We start from the raw sequence: 16,214 nt of genomic DNA, 5'->3' as shown, positions 1-16,214 counted from the left end.
TCCAAACATCATCTGCAGCTTGAATCTGAACTTTTGATAGGAAGTTTGTATAGGATGCTCCCTTGTGCCCTTGCTCCCTATTTAGTGAATGACTTAACCTCCAGTGTGCTCTCTGTCTGCACTTATCTCAGTACAGTTTGAAATGCACTTTATTTTTATCCTAACTCTATATAAAGCCTCCGAAAGCAATATAGGCCCCTATACCTATAGAGTAGGTATAGGGGCGAGACTATCTGTTTGTTTGACCAATGGAAGACTGGTGTTGGTGAAACCATTATTTTTTACATTCCATTTGGTGGCGTTAAAGTCACAGAAATGAAAAATTTCACCTTTAATTATCATCATATTAATTATATTTATTATAATAATTATCATGTATTTTGTCACTAATAATTAATAGCTAAGACGATGATTGCCAGTGAAAATTTTTAGAGATGCTCCTTGGTTTGTGTGATTCCTAGACCTAGAGTGTGGATCCTGGAAGCATCTAAAAAGAATATTTGCATATGATCACTTTATTACATGAAGGTCGACCAATCGTGTCAGAAGAGGAGCTTGCCAGTCTTGCAGTGATATCCCCTTTAAAGAATAGCCAGTACTCTGGCTCCAGAGTCAAAGCCCTCATCCAGGCCCTTGAACAGTTAGACAAGCAAGATCTCATCAAAGAGTTTTTGGTAAGTTTCTCTAGTTTTGGTAAGAGAAATCTAGCTATAGTCACTACATTGTACATGTTTACATTGATGACTGATACAAGCAAACACATACAACCTCTGATTTATTTTCTTGTAGTGTTTTTCATATAAATCTGTTCATATAAAACTCTCTTTTGATACTCTGTGTTAATCTAATGTCTATAAAACACATTACATTTTCCTTTAAAGAATTATTCAAGTGCGTAAATAGAAGAATATGTATTGCTGTTTTTACTAACAGGCCTTAGAGCATTTGAAACTCTCAGACAACTGCCTGGTTGGAAAAGCACCTGAAAACCGTGAGAAGAACAGATACAGAGATATCCTGCCCTGTAAGTCCTTCTGCTTCTCCCATGAATCACCCCAAAACTTATTTTACAAGTTACCCTATTTAAGATTTTTATTGCCAGTTGTAAGCATCAATTTTCATAAAAGAGATTTTTAAACATCACATTTTCACACCATTTTGAAACCATGAGGACCACAGAGCAAAGGATGTTTGTCCAGTCGTAGATGACAACAGAAAGGCCCCTGTATAACTTTACCAGTAAACAGTGGAACACATGACACTGTAATTAAATAAAATGTAACCAATACCTGAATATTTACTCCCGGGTGTCTGACCAGTGCAGGCTATTAGGTTACATTGCTGGTGTAGACGTATATATTTCTCACTGCTACCACTTTGTGGCTTTCCAGGCCTCCTTACTCATGCGGTGCCCACACCGCAGCCATTGTTATCCTGTTTGTACTCGATCAGTTTTTGCTGCTGTGTGTGTGGTGGGGGGGCATTTATTTGCCCTCTCTGTTTAAAGCATAACACAGAATGTTGCAGACGTAAAGTCAAACAGGAGATGTGTGACTCACAGATCTGCTTTCACTGTTAATAGGAAACATCCATTCGTGTGAGGGGTCAGAATGTAGAGTGTGATTTTTGGGCTGGTGGAGTGTATGTGGAGAGTGGGCTGTATTTGTATTGAAGAGAGGGGGTCTCTGTGTACAAGAGGCCCAATATGACGCTTCATGTGCTGGCGGGAGGCAGACTGGCCCTCGCCTGGCCTGGAATGTTTGTTTATTTTCACGGCAGCTCACTGGGCTTCTGTTGAAAAGTGTGAGGCCCCTGGGACTTAACCACTGTTATTACTGGAGGCAGTTCAAGGGCCACAACCTTCTCCAGGAAGCCTGATGCCACCCATTGTGGGGGCCGCTCTGCACGAGTTTACCTACTCCCAGCGACATACACTTCCCCTCACATATGCCCCTCCCCCCCCAGTTTCTCTCCTTCCCTTTTCGTTTCATTTTTCGGACCCCTTCCTCTTCCGAGCTGTTGAAAGTTTTCGCAAGCGGCCCCCCTTGTAGAGAGTTACAGGCAAACCCAGGGCTGTCAGTACACTAACAGTACAATACTTTTAGAGTGACACCTTTAAGTCTGCACTCATGAGACAACACAACAACAATCTCTTCTGCACTTTGACTGTACAAAGCTATATCAGTCCACATGGCCACGCTGGGAGTATTCTAGAGCAGTGGATTTCAACTGGGGTTGCTTCAGAAGCCAGATTTTACATTAGACATCAATCGACCCTTCTTAAGCCTCACCCTAAAAGCAATTCTGACCATCCTATGTTAGCAACTGTTGCCATGTGCACCAATTCTCTGACAAACTTTTGCTTTTTTCCTATGAGAGTCTACAGGAGTAGGGCTGAAATGATTAGTCGAAGTTATCGACAACGTTGACAATAAAAATTTGTCTACAAAAATTTTCGTTGTCGAATAGTCGTTTGATATCATTTAACGTAACATGAGATCATACGAAACTCTAATGATGGTGCGAGAGCAGCACTGCAGCTCGTGCCTGACTGAAGAGAGGAAGAAAACACAGCTCACAGTCCAGATGCACTCTAAACTTTCACAGCTTCAGGTGATGTAGATTGCAAAGTATGAGGGAATTATACAAAAATACCAAATAAGTAAATACAGAAGCACTGTCGTTGTGGAATAAGCAGAGCCAGAGCTGAAACAAAACTTGCGTGTGAAGTGTCTTTAAAGAAAACACCCTGGCGTTACATCTTTAATGCAGTTATATTTAATGCGGTATAGCTTTATTTAAGTTCAGATAATAAGGAAGCAGGTCATGTAAATAACTACAAACTCTGAAACTGGCATTTCTATCAATTGCGCGAAGTGTCCCGATCTAAGGGGGAGAGACTGAAACTGCATCCGGCTGATGCACTCTGTCACGGGGACGCTCATCCCTCGAGTGCGCACGCTTGCTGCAACTAGATTATAACGTGATGGCTCGCGACTTATTGTATCATAATACAGTATATGTGTCACTGTGCATTTCTTACCGTGAAGAAAATTGGCAATATGCAGCTTTATTAATAAGAGAGAGTTTGTTTTTTTGTGAGATAAAGATGGATTGAAGTGAACAAAAAAGTGAGAGAGGGTAGTCTTCGCCCCATTATACACTGCAACAAAATACATTTTTGATTTGTTTTGTTTTTGTTTTCCAATATAAATATCTAAAACTCCTTTAAAACAACGTATATTTACTTTAGCAGCTATACTGCAGAAGAAAAATTGTTATCTTACAATGTTGAATATAATATTAATAATAGAAATATTTTAAAATATCTAAAAATCCTTTAAAAAAAGATGCATTCACCTGAGAAGCAGCACATAAGATATTTAGACTTGCTTTTAGAGAATAGATCTTGAATATATGAATATTTTGTCTTTACTGCACTCACAGAAGTAAAAAAATACACTTATATACAAAATACACTTATATTTGTTTCTTAACCAAGTATAAATATCTTATGTTGCTTCTCAAGTAAATGTATTTTTAGACAATTTTAAATGGAAAACAAGACAAAAACACTTGATAACAATAGGAATTTTTGCAGTGAATTTTTTTTACTGAATTAAACTTAATAAAAAGTTTTTTTTTTTTTTCTTCTTTAATTCAGTGAATGTCATTTAGAGGTATTTTTAAAAGATGATTTTGTCTGCTTTATTGTTAGCAAGCACGTTTTACACAACCTTTTAAGTCGGGGTGCAAGCTGAATAGTCGGTTAAGAGCTAATAATTAATCATTGCAATAATCGCCCGAATAGTCGAATAATCGTTCTAATAATCGTTAGATTAATCGATTATCAAAATAATCGTTAGTTGCAGCCCTATGCAGGAGTAATGTTTGTTTGAGTAGTTTTAAGCTGAATTTTATAGAAATTGTCCAAAAAATTTTAAAACGTTGTTGCTGGGCCATTTGTAATAGTGACACGAGGTACCTAGAGAGGATATACGCAGTGGGTTTTTTTTCTTCTTGAAATAAATCTCGAAAAGAGCATGCTGTGGATTAAACTGTGTCAGCCCTCATTCACAAATAAACATGTATAACATCAGCAGGGTCACCTACATTTGCTCCAAGGTAAATTAAAACCTAATAACTTAACATTAATTGTATTATGACAATTAATTGTATGTGATAATTGTTTGCCTCAGTTATTTGATTGAACATTCTGTGTATCAGAACTGTGCAATGTATCAGTTTCTTTTACAAAAATGTCACTCTTCATTCCAGCCCACATACGAATATTATCAGTTTCATTTATGAGAATATTTTGCCAAAAAAACGCACCATTCACGGTAATTTCCCATTCATTCCTATGGGATGTTCTGCAAAGTTTGTCAGAGCGAGCAATGCTAACCAAGGGGGGCGAAGCATAGCGAAGGGTCAATTGGTGACCAGTGTTGGGTAAATTACTCAAAGTAGTCCACTACAAATTACTAATTACTTTTCTAAAATAGTAATCTGATTACTGTACTAATTTATTCATCAAAAAGTAATCTCATTACTAATTGCTTTACTTTTAAGTTACTTTCTAAAACACTTTTCAAGGAAAGTTTGTTTTTCTGCTCAATCAAATTCAAAATAATGTTTATATTTCCTCCTTGTTCATTGTCGCACACAAGTCATACACTCAGCACCACTAATTCCTTCCTTACATTGACTCGTTAGGGGGCGCACACTGAACATAAACATAATTCATAATACATTCTATGTAAATATTATTTTAGAAATATCTGTAACCCCATTAATTTACTTAAAAGTAATTAAACTTATTGAAAGTCAGAAACTAATCTGATTACAAGAATTTAAAATGTAATATGATACACTACTTTTTGACTAAGAGTAATTCGATTACAGTAATGTATTACTTTGTAATCAGATTACCCAAGACAGTACCGAAATGTTTATCTTACCATGAACTGCATAGGCCTGACAATATCCGAAATGTCTCTGTCAAGGGTTTCATGCTCTTGGCAGCCAATAACTCACCACAAAATAACAGTGTGGTTGCCACCAAAAACAGCATTGTTTTGGTTCATTATTTTCAATGATGAGGGCATGTAATACAACCTGTCCATGTTGACGTACCTCCTAAGTGACATGAATTTGGGCCTTTGATGTCAACAACAAAATACATAGTTTAAAAGTTCATAAGCCTGTTTATTTTGATATCCGATCTATGCAAAATTATATGGTTAGTTGCAGTTTATAATTTTTATTAGCATTGTTTTTCTCTACTGTTGATTGTTGTTCTCTAGTGTTTCTCACCCTGCTCCCCTCACTCCTCAAAAATTTCTAGCCTGCATGACCTTGAGACAAGTTTGTTTCATTCATTTGGATTTATTTATTGTACCTTGGGAAAATTTGTTACTTCTTCTTTATGTGGAAACCAACAACATTGCATTCTTGCTAGATTAATAACACTGTTAGCTATCGAAGCCAACAAACACAATCACCTCATTGTATGGGGCCTCTGCATTCCTGGGTTTCAAATAAAAAACAAAATTGTGTTTTTGGAAACATATATTTGATAGTAAATACATGAGAGCTATGTTTGTTTGCTCATGCATTGATTTTTATTGAATCTGAAAAGAATATAATTGTATACCTTCTGGTTTTCATAATAAGCAAAAATGTTTGAGTCGCCTCATGGGACTGGAGCAGTCACAGAGAGTTTAACTGTTGTTTTCTTATCTTATAATACTGCGAAATAAAATGGAGTGGCCCCGAAAGGTATTTGGACATTTAAGCCACACTTCAAAACATATAAATGTTTTTGCAATAGATAATAGACTGTCAAACCTAGTGAAATGTATTTTAAAGAAAGATGGCAAAAACACACATTTTATTTTTACAAAAATAATTTTGTTTTTAAATAATAAAGCAATGGATATAAGCTACTGTTCAAACTGAAGACAGTATTTGGAGACTAGATGGTTGTCAAATGTTTGTGGAATATGTCCATTGTTAATGAGATAAACTACATCTGTGGTTACTCTACTAGAACACCTGCGTGAACTTGACTTCATACATCCAATAAATATAACCTTGAGACCAGTTGGTTGAAAATAATTGCAAAAATGGACGAAATTCTTCATTTGCAGATGTCTCTTGGTTTTATTTTTAAATGTCTTAAGTGTCCACTTTTTGGGGTGCCGCAGTACACACTTGTTCAAGCTCAAATGTACCATAATCTTTGCCTTAAGCCACACGGTAGGTATACATCTATCATTTCAGCAGAAGTGATATGCTAAATTTTTAAAAGTATCATTCTGCAGATTATGATCAGTTGATCACAAGCTACGATCCCTGTTTCTCTCTTCTGTTTGAACTTTCAGATGATAAAACGCGTGTTCTTGTTGGTGAGAATGAGGACTACATCAATGCCAGCTACATTCGTATGAAGGTGGGTGCAGAGGAGTTCTTCTACATCTCCTCTCAGGGCCCTTTACCTGGCACCCTAGATAACTTCTGGCAGATGGTGTGGGAGAACAAGTCTGATGTTATCGCCATGATGACTCAGGAGGTGGAACATGGCCGGGTCAAATGCCACAAGTACTGGCCCGAGAAGCTCAATGTTCCCAAAGAAACCAGCCGTTACCATCTCATCTTGGATAACTACCAGATGCTCAGATATTTCCACATTAAGATCATCAAGATGGTGGAAAAAGAGGTTGGAAGCATGTACCTGTAGGATGGAAATAGTGTATCTTTTACTTATTTTAACACTTTATATTTACCATTTGAAAAATCGATGCACTGCAAAAAAAAAAAAAAAAAATATATATATATATATATATATATATATATATATATATTTTTTTTTTTTTCTGTAAAAATATCTAAACATCCTTAAAACTAGATGCATTTACTTGAGAAGCAAATTATATAAGATAATAAGACTTTTCAGATTACATATCTTGAATTAAGTTTTTCCTACCCCATTGGCAAGACGTTTTTTCTTGTTTTAAGCATAAATCTAATAAAATTTAGTGAGGTTTATGCTTAAAAACACATTTGCCAATAAGGTAAGAAAAAACATCTTGATTCAAGATATACAGGTGCATCTCAATAAATTAGAATGTCGTGGAAAAGTTCATTTATTTCAATAATTCAACTCAAATTGTGAAACTCGTGTATTAAATAAATTCAATGCACACAGACTGAAGTAGTTTAAGTCTTTGGTTCTTTTAATTGTGATGATTTTGGCTCACATTTAACAAAAACCCACCAATTCACTATCTCAAAAAATTAGAATACATCATAAGACCAATTAAAAAAAAACATTTTTAGTGAATTGTTGGCCTTCTGGAAAGTATGTTCATTTACTGTATATGTACTCAATACTTGGTAGGGGCTCCTTTTGCTTTAATTACTGCCTCATTTCGGCGTGGCATGGAGGTGATCAGTTTGTGGCACTGCTGAGGTGGTATGGAAGCCCAGGTTTCTTTGACAGTGGCCTTCAGCTCATCTGCATTTTTTGGTCTCTTGTTTCTCATTTTCCTCTTGACAATACCCCATAGATTCTCTATGGGGTTCAGGTCTGGTGAGTTTGCTGGCCAGTCAAGCACACCAACACCATGGTCATTTAACCAACTTTTGGTGCTTTTGGCAGTGTGGGCATGTGCCAAATCCTGCTGGAAAATGAAATCAGCATCTTTAAAAAGCTGGTCAGCAGAAGGAAGCATGAAGTGCTCCAAAATTTCTTGGTAAACGGGTGCAGTGACTTTGGTTTTCAAAAAACACAATGGACCAACACCGGCAGATGACACTGCACCCCAAATCATCACAGACTGTGGAAACTTAACACTGGACTTCAAGCAACTTGGGTTATGAGCTTCTCCACCCTTCATCCAGACTCTAGGGCCTTGGTTTCCAAATGAAATACAAAACTTGCTCTCATCTGAAAAGAGGACTTTGGACCACTGGGCAACAGTCCAGTTCTTCTCCTTAGCCCAGGTAAGACGCCTCTGACGTTGTCTGTGGTTCAAGAGTGGCTTAACAAGAGGAATACGACAACTGTAGCCAAATTCCTTGACACATCTGTGTGTGGTGGCTCTTGATGCCTTGACCCCAGCCTCAGTCCATTCCTTGTGAAGTTCACCCAAATTCTTGAATCGATTTTGCTTGACAATCCTCATAAGGCTGCGGTTCTCTTGGTTGGTTGTGCATCTTTTTCTTCCACACTTTTCCCTTCCACTCAACTTTCTGTTAACATGCTTGGATACAGCACTCTGTGAACAGCCAGCTTCTTTGGCAATGAATGTTTGTGGCTTACCCTCCTTGTGAAGGGTGTCAATGATTGTCTTCTGGACAACTGTCAGATCAGCAGATTGTGTAGCCTAGTGAACCAAACTGAGAGACCATTTTGAAGGCTCAGGAAACCTTTGCAGGTGTTTTGAGTTGATTAGCTGATTGGCATGTCACCATATTCAAATTTTTTGAGATAGTGAATTGGTGGGTTTTTGTTAAATGTGAGCCAAAATCATCACAATTAAAAGAACCAAAGACTTAAACTACTTCAGTCTGTGTGCACTGAATTTATTTAATACACGAGTTTCACAATTTGAGTTGAATTACTGAAATAAATGAACTTTTCCACGACATTCTAATATATTGAGATGCACCTGTATATTATTTTTATCATACACAATTTTGCATTTCAAGTAAATGTATCATGTTTTAAGGATTTTTCTATATTTACTGGAAAACTACACACATACTGATTATGAAAATCAATTTTTTTATGTTTTCCTAATTCCAATACTTCCAAATTGTACAGCCTACCATTCACCTCAATACTGAACTGTGCACTTTTCCAGAGTGGAGACATTCACTTTGTGAAGCATCTGAAGTTCACCACATGGCCTGACCATGGCACACCCCAGTCCTCGGAGCAGCTGGTGCGATTTATTCGCTACATGAGGGCCGTACACTCTAAAGGGCCAATCACGGTACACTGCAGTGCAGGCATCGGTCGAGCTGGGGTCCTTATCTGCACTGACGTCATTCTCAGTCTCACTGAGAAAGACCTGAGTGTAAGTATTTCACACAAGTATAGCATGAACACCCACAATAAATGGTCAAGTAAGACAGATATTGGCTGTTGATACAAGTTATTGTGTGAGTAAATGGTCATGAATTATATAAGGTGAAAACAAGATGATAAACAGGCACTTTAGACCAATATATCGGCTATGCTGATAAATTGGATGATATTTGCCCATTTTGTGATTATCACACTGTAAAAAATTATTTTGGCTTTTAGTTATCATAATTTAAAATGTAGAGTTAGAATAAGTGCCCTTGATTCATCTTATTGAGATACTCAATTATCCAAGTTTTTGTTGGCTGAATTTTTGATAAGTTATTCAACTTAGAAAAACTATCCAGCTAAAATAAATAAATCCATCAGATGTTGGCCTCAGGTCATCAACTGACCATTTACCATCAAATGTCAGTTTATTTAACCACTGACAATGAAATGGCCCAAAGTACTTTTATAGTTATCAATAATAATACAGGATAATACAAGTAATTAAACTTCTATATTCAGTTTGAAATTATAAAAAAAAAGTCCATGTTTACTCATTAAAAAGATATTTAGCTCATTTAACAAGTTATACTGATTTAAGTCAAATTTATGCTCTGTTCAAACAACTTTCCCTCTTACGTTGAATAACCAATATCGGTCTACCCCTGCTCTTAAATATTTAACCAGTCTTCCTTTTTTTACATAGTTATATCCTCCTGAGACCCAGCATCCACATGCATGGATATTACGTTTTGGGTTCACTATAGGCTATGTTTAATTTAATTGAATTTAAACTGACTGATCTCAGTTCAGGAGACTCTAGACTGTCATTAAAGAGTTAAACTTTTGATGAACCAAGTCATGTGACAAAAAAACATGCCGCCGGTCTCAGCTGAGTTTGTCTTTTGGAGAAACGGCAACAAAACTACATCTGGTAAGAAACCTCATTAAGTTTTTACATTAAAACCTGTTTGAGTCAAAAGAATAGAGTCTCTAATTTCATCCAATATGCCATTTTAAAAATGTAATAGATTTATTGCGAAACAGTAAGCTGTTAAAGGGGTCATGAAATGCTCTTTTTTTATTGTTTCTTTATCTTCCCTGAGGTCCACTGATAATGTTAGTAAAGTTTTTTTTTCACCAAAACAGTCATAATTCTGTTATAAACTCAGCAAAAAAAGAAACGTGTGTTTTCAGTACACTGTATTTTAAAGATAATTTTGTAAAAATCCAAATAACTTTACAGATCTTTATTGTAAAGGATTTAAACAATGTTTTCCATGCTTGTTCAGTGAACCATAAACAATTAATGAACATGCACCTGTGGAACAGTCGTTAAGACACTAACAGCTTACAGATGGTAGGCAATTAAGCTCACAGTTATAAAAACTTAGGACACTAAAGAGACCTTTCTACTGACTCTGAAAAACACCAAAAGAAAGATGCCCAGCCCTGCTCATCTGCGTGAACGTGCCTTAGGCATGCTACATGGAGGCATGAGGACTGCAGATGTGGCCAGGGCAATAAATTGCAATGTCCGTACTGTGAGACACCCAAGAGAGTGCTACAGGGAGACAGGAAGGACAGCTGATCATCCTCGCAGTGGCAGACCACGTGTAACAACACCTGCACAGTATTGGTACAACCAAATATCACACCTGCAGGACAGGTACAGGATGGCAACAACAACTGCCCAAGTTACACCAGGAATGCACGATCCCTCCATCAGTGCTCAGACTGTCTGCAATAGGCTGAGAGAGGCTGGACTGAGGACTTGTAGACCTGTTGTAAGGCAGGTCCTTACCAGACATCACCGGAAAAACGTCGCCTATGGGCACAAACCCACCTTTGCTGGACCAGACAGGACTGGCAAAAAGTGCTCCTCACTGACGAGTCACAGTTTTGTCTCAGCAGGGGTGATGGTTGAACTCGCGTTTATCGTTGAAGGAATGAGTGTTACACCGAGTCCTGTACTCTGGATAAGGATCGATTTGGAGGTGGAGGGTCCATCATGGTCCGGGGCGGTGTGTCACAGCATCATCAGACTGAGCTTGTTGTCATTGCAGGCAATCTCAACGCTGTGCGTTACAGGGAAGACATCCTCCTCCCTCATGTGGTACCCTTCCTGCAGGCTCATCCTGACATGACCCTCCAGCATGACCATGCCACCAGCCATACTGTTTGTTCTGTGCGTGATTTCCTGCAAGATAGGAATGTCAGTGTTCTGCCATGGCCAGCAAAGAGCCCGGATCTCAATCCCATTGAGCACGTCTGGGACCTGTTGGATCGGAGGGTGAGGGCTAGGGTCATTCCCCCCAGAAATGTTAGGGAATTTGCATGTGCCTTTGTGGAAGAGTGGGTTACATCTCACAGCAAGAACTGGCAAATCTGGTGCAGTCCATGAGGAGGAGATTCACTGCAATACTTAACACAGCTGGTGGCCACCCTTTGTTCAGGGACACATTATTCCATTTCTGTTAGTCACATGTCTGTGAAACTTGTCCGGTTTATGTCTTAGTTGTTGAATCTTTTTATGATCATACAAATATTTACACATGTTAAGTTTGCTGAAAATAAAAGCAGTTGAAAATGAGAGGACATTTCTTTTTTTGCTGAGTTTATATGATAATTTTCCATCCTGTCTCTGACAATCTTTCTGAAAAGCTTGATTTTTGCCTCAGCTCCTCCTTTAAACTTCATTGTAAAAGCCCTCTGTTATGATTGGCTAACAGCGTGCAGCCCCTCAAATTCAGCCATTTTTGAAACACAATCGGAAGAGAATAAATAAACTCCAAAACATTAGAGATGTACATTTAACCGTTTACACATAACGCACATCCAACACATTGCATCCGAATATATTACACTGTTCATCTCAAGCAAAACTGTTAACACTCACACCCTGTCTACACCGGACGCTATAATCAATGATGCTGTCTACCATGGAAGCACCTGTTGTGGCACGTCACTCCAAAAGTAAACAAACAGGTGTCCCGTTCCATTTTGCGCTGGCACTACTACTGCCAACACCACAAAGAAACGTTTCAGAAAGTTTGTGTCGACGCGCCCGGTGTACACAGTGTGTCAGCATCATAAACAATCATTCCATTTGAAATATTAATGAATGGAATGTGTTTCTGATTGAGTCCAATACGGTTTTGAACTGTCCCATAAACTTCAGTGACAATTTCTTGACTCAATTTAAACACGCACTAGATGGACGTCTTTGACAGTTTTGATTTGTTTCCGGCGATGTGCACCACAATAACACCTCAGAAACAAATCAAAACGGTCAAAGACGTCCATCTAGTGCATGTCTAGATACACCAACAATTAAAAATAGCGCTGATAGGCGAAAGAACAGTTTGTTGAGCAGTTTTAACAACAAAACAACAGGAGCTACAGCAGCTGATGAAACGCATCTTCTCTTCAGAGTTGAAACTTGACACCGCGTCTTTTAAAAGCATGCCAGAGAGATGACAACAGTCAAAGACATCTGTGTAATACATATTTGTATACAAAAATAATTTGTTCAGGAGTATTATCCCTTTCCTGTTCAGGAAAAGTTAGGCTGCAGACAGTAGGCCTTTTGTCCTTCTCTCTGTATCTGTTTGCGAGCCAAGTGAACACCAGTGGGCGGGGCCATGGGTGTGATGATTTTAAAATAGGCGTTGATGTTGTTGAGGTCATCTTGAATTAATGAATACCCCAAGTGACGTAGGGTTGTCGCGGAAGTAGAGAATGGGGCGTTTTGGCAGCTTGGTTTCAATAAATGCTTTTATTGCATGGGGGATTAAGTTTTGAGTTCTTGAATTTACAGTATTTTTTATAGTAGAAACTCTTATATGTTAAAATATCAAGGAAAATTGTATTCCTCATGACATGATCCATTTAAACGTAATGACCATGTATGTGGACTATAGGCAAATTTTTTACTTAAAGTATCCTATTTTCATTGTGCATAATCAAATTGAGAATCATTGGAGTCATCCAAAAGCTAGAAAATGTTGCTTTCAGAGGCTGTATACATAGTTAGGATGAAAATAAGGTGCATTTCAAACTGTTCTGTGACCAGTGCAGACAGACAGCACACTGGAGGTTAAGTCATTGCCTAATTAGGGAGCAAGGGAGCATCCAATAGCTTTCCTGTGAAGCCAAGTGCATTCACTCCTAACATCTTGTCAGAAGTTCAGTTTCAGGCTGCAGAAGATGTTTGGACCACTCAACATGTTTGGCAGACATGGGACAATTGCAATCAGTTCATAGATTCAGAATTTTACATGCAAAATTATTATTTTACATGGTTGGAAGTGATCGGATGATGCTGGCCATTACTTTGAATCAGAAATATTATGCTAATGTCTGATGTAATGTCTGTTATGTCTCAAAAACATGAATAAACAACACTCCTGAAAATTTGATTTTAGAAAATCTGACTTTCTATAGATTGGTATTATTTAAAATTTCTCAATTTAGTCCTGCTGTCCACATATGTGTACATCAATTTTTAGGAAAACTATTTGGTCTAAAAAAAAAATTAAAAAGGGAATGGAAAATGCACACAGCAGTCGTGCTTGGGTCTCAGGAGCTTACAGATCCACTTTTATACTGTTATTTATAGATAAAACTGAACATTTATTCTGATCAGGCAAATGTTTGTACTAATGTTTTTCTCTTATAGATTAACGTAAGTGACATAGTAAAGGAGATGAGACTTCAACGGCATGGCATGATTCAGACCAAAGTGAGTAAATAATGACATTCAAGAATACTTTATTTAGCATCAAAATGGGGCTGGGAAGAAAACTTTTCCTTTGCATTCATTTTATGTGTTGCCCTTCCTCTGAATGTAAAGATGAATAAATTATTTGGAGAGGTTTCGACAATGTCATTCTTCTCTCTGTCAGGAACAGTACCTCTTTTGTTACAAAGTCTGGCTGGAAGTGTTGCAGAGCATCTCACTTCTTCATGGTAACCACTAGCAACCAGAAACCTCTTCATTAATGAATCCTTTACGTCTTGCAATTGTTTCCTCAGTAAGGCAACAATATATGTGTTTTGAGTGGCGGAAATGATGTGAACTTTTTCTGATGTTGATCATATGTGTGTGTCTGACATAGTATGATCACTTGTTCCACTAATCGAGTATTTCATTAAATCATAGGAAATATGGTAGATATTTATATAACAGTATGTGTGCAATATCCTTGGGATTTATATTTTTGTACCATTTTTTGGCTTAAAAACACTTATTTCATAGCCTTTCTTGGACTCTTAGTCATTTTGCCTTTAATGTGTGGTAGTTTTTTTTTTTTTTTTAAGACAAAATGTATGCATATTAGTCACTAATTCATGTTGCTTTTAATTAATTACAAAAATATTTGCAGTATTTCTCTGATTTTTCACATTTTGAAGAATGTATACTGTAATTCAGCCTCAAACCAAGTGCATAAAAGAACAAAATTATGCTTTGAACACCTCATTATCCAAACTTACAATATTGCATTGTTTAATTTAAGTAGCTGTGAGAGAGGCCACTAGACAGACACTTTAAGATCAATTTTAGCAAAGTGCCTTTTCATTTCTCTATGTGGGCAGCTCACTGCTGATGTTTCTTTATCTGGACTCTATCTGATTAAAGCATGCTGTTTTACCTCTTAGTTGACATCAGTTCAGAGCAGAAAAAATTAACCCAAAGAAAAAAGATTGATGCTGAGAGATTACAAGCCACAGCCTTTTTATCTGTATGTGTAGCCTTTAAAGGTCTGCCAGCAGGCAAAATCCCTTGGAAACCAGAATTGGACAGCAGAGCAAGTATCTGAAAGAGCTGCTTGCAGTAAAGCATCTTCAGTCATCAGTCCCACAATATTAAGCAACAAATGTGTGAATGGATTGACAGTGGCTATGGACCAATATTCTGTGATATTTTAGAACTGTTTTGCAACAAATCTAAGCTTGATGCAAACCTACAGCACAATAATTTGCAGCACAATAATGTCTTAATGATTATTGTTGAGCACATCAGAGCTTTTAAAGAGGAAAATCCTCCCATTTTGTTTTATCACATTTGTTTATTAATTTGTTTTACTTTTCCACAGGCTTTGTGAAAGGGTGATCCAATCACTGTACTACTGTATTACATTATAAATGATTAACCTTGTACTTTGATTGAAAGCTCAAGTACTGTATAAGCTATGGTTATGATCTTAGATGTTTCAGACATGTATTAATCTATTAATGTACTCATTTTTACAAATAAAAAATTAGACTGTCCCGTTCATGTCTTTCATTATATGCTAAATATTTGCACTCACTGAGCACTTTATTAGGAACACTATGGTCCTAATGAGCATTCTATTAGGAACACTGTCCTAATAACGTGCCCGATGTGGTCTTCTGCTTTTGTAGCCCATCCGCCTCAAGGTTTAACGTGTTGTACATTCTGAGATGCTATTCTGCTCACTATAATTGTACAGAGTGGTTATCTGAGTTACCATAGCCTTTCTGTCAGCCCGAACCCGTCTGGCTATTTTCCGTTGACCTATCTCATCAACAAGGCATTTTCATCCGCAGAATTGCCACTCACTGGATATATTTTGTTTTTGGCCCCATTGTGAGTAAATTCTAGAGACTGTTGTTCATGAAAATCCTAGGAGATCAGCAGTTACAGACATACTCAAACCAGCCCGTCTTGCACCAACAGTCATGCCATGGTCGAAATCACTGAGATCAAATTTTTTCCCCAATCTGATGGTTGATATATACAGTACTGTACAAAAGTTTTAGGCACTGGTGAAAAATGTTGCATAGTAAGGATGTCTTCAAAAATAATGGCATAAATAATTTTCATTTATCGAAGTCCAGTAAACATAAAAAAAGCTAAATCAATATTTTATGTGACCACCTTTGCATTCAAAACAGCACCAATTCTCCTAAGTACTCCTGAACACGTTTTTCTTGGTTGTTGGCAGATACGATGTTCCAAGCTTCTTGGTGAATTTGCCAGGCTGCAAAATCTGTTTAGGTTGTCTCAATTGCTTCTATCTCTTCATTTAATCCCAGACTGACTCGATGTTCAGTAGGGGGTCTGTGGGGGCCATGCTATCTGTTGTAGGGCTCCCTGTTCTTCTAT

General features: G+C 37.5%; 1 protein-coding gene across 1 annotated transcript in view; it reads left to right on the top strand.

The window, feature by feature from the left end:
• ptpn20 (protein tyrosine phosphatase non-receptor type 20) overlaps window positions 1-15,351 on the top strand; it is a 60,891-nt gene extending 45,540 nt beyond the window's left edge. Inside the window, exons 41-46 of the mRNA XM_051648714.1 lie at window positions 529-674; window positions 934-1,024; window positions 6,387-6,721; window positions 8,871-9,086; window positions 13,764-13,826; window positions 13,990-15,351. Coding sequence (XP_051504674.1) covers window positions 529-674; window positions 934-1,024; window positions 6,387-6,721; window positions 8,871-9,086; window positions 13,764-13,826; window positions 13,990-14,064 — 926 coding nt within the window. The 3' untranslated portion in view covers window positions 14,065-15,351. The remainder of the gene's footprint in view (window positions 1-528; window positions 675-933; window positions 1,025-6,386; window positions 6,722-8,870; window positions 9,087-13,763; window positions 13,827-13,989) is intronic.
• Window positions 15,352-16,214: the final 863 nt, after the last annotated feature.

The sequence above is a fragment of the Myxocyprinus asiaticus genome, chromosome 21 (assembly GCF_019703515.2).
Source record: "Myxocyprinus asiaticus isolate MX2 ecotype Aquarium Trade chromosome 21, UBuf_Myxa_2, whole genome shotgun sequence".
NCBI classification, from domain to species: Eukaryota; Metazoa; Chordata; class Actinopteri; order Cypriniformes; family Catostomidae; genus Myxocyprinus; species Myxocyprinus asiaticus.
The sequence above is the reverse complement of the archived record's forward strand: the minus strand, read 5'-3'. Positions and strand labels throughout refer to the sequence as shown.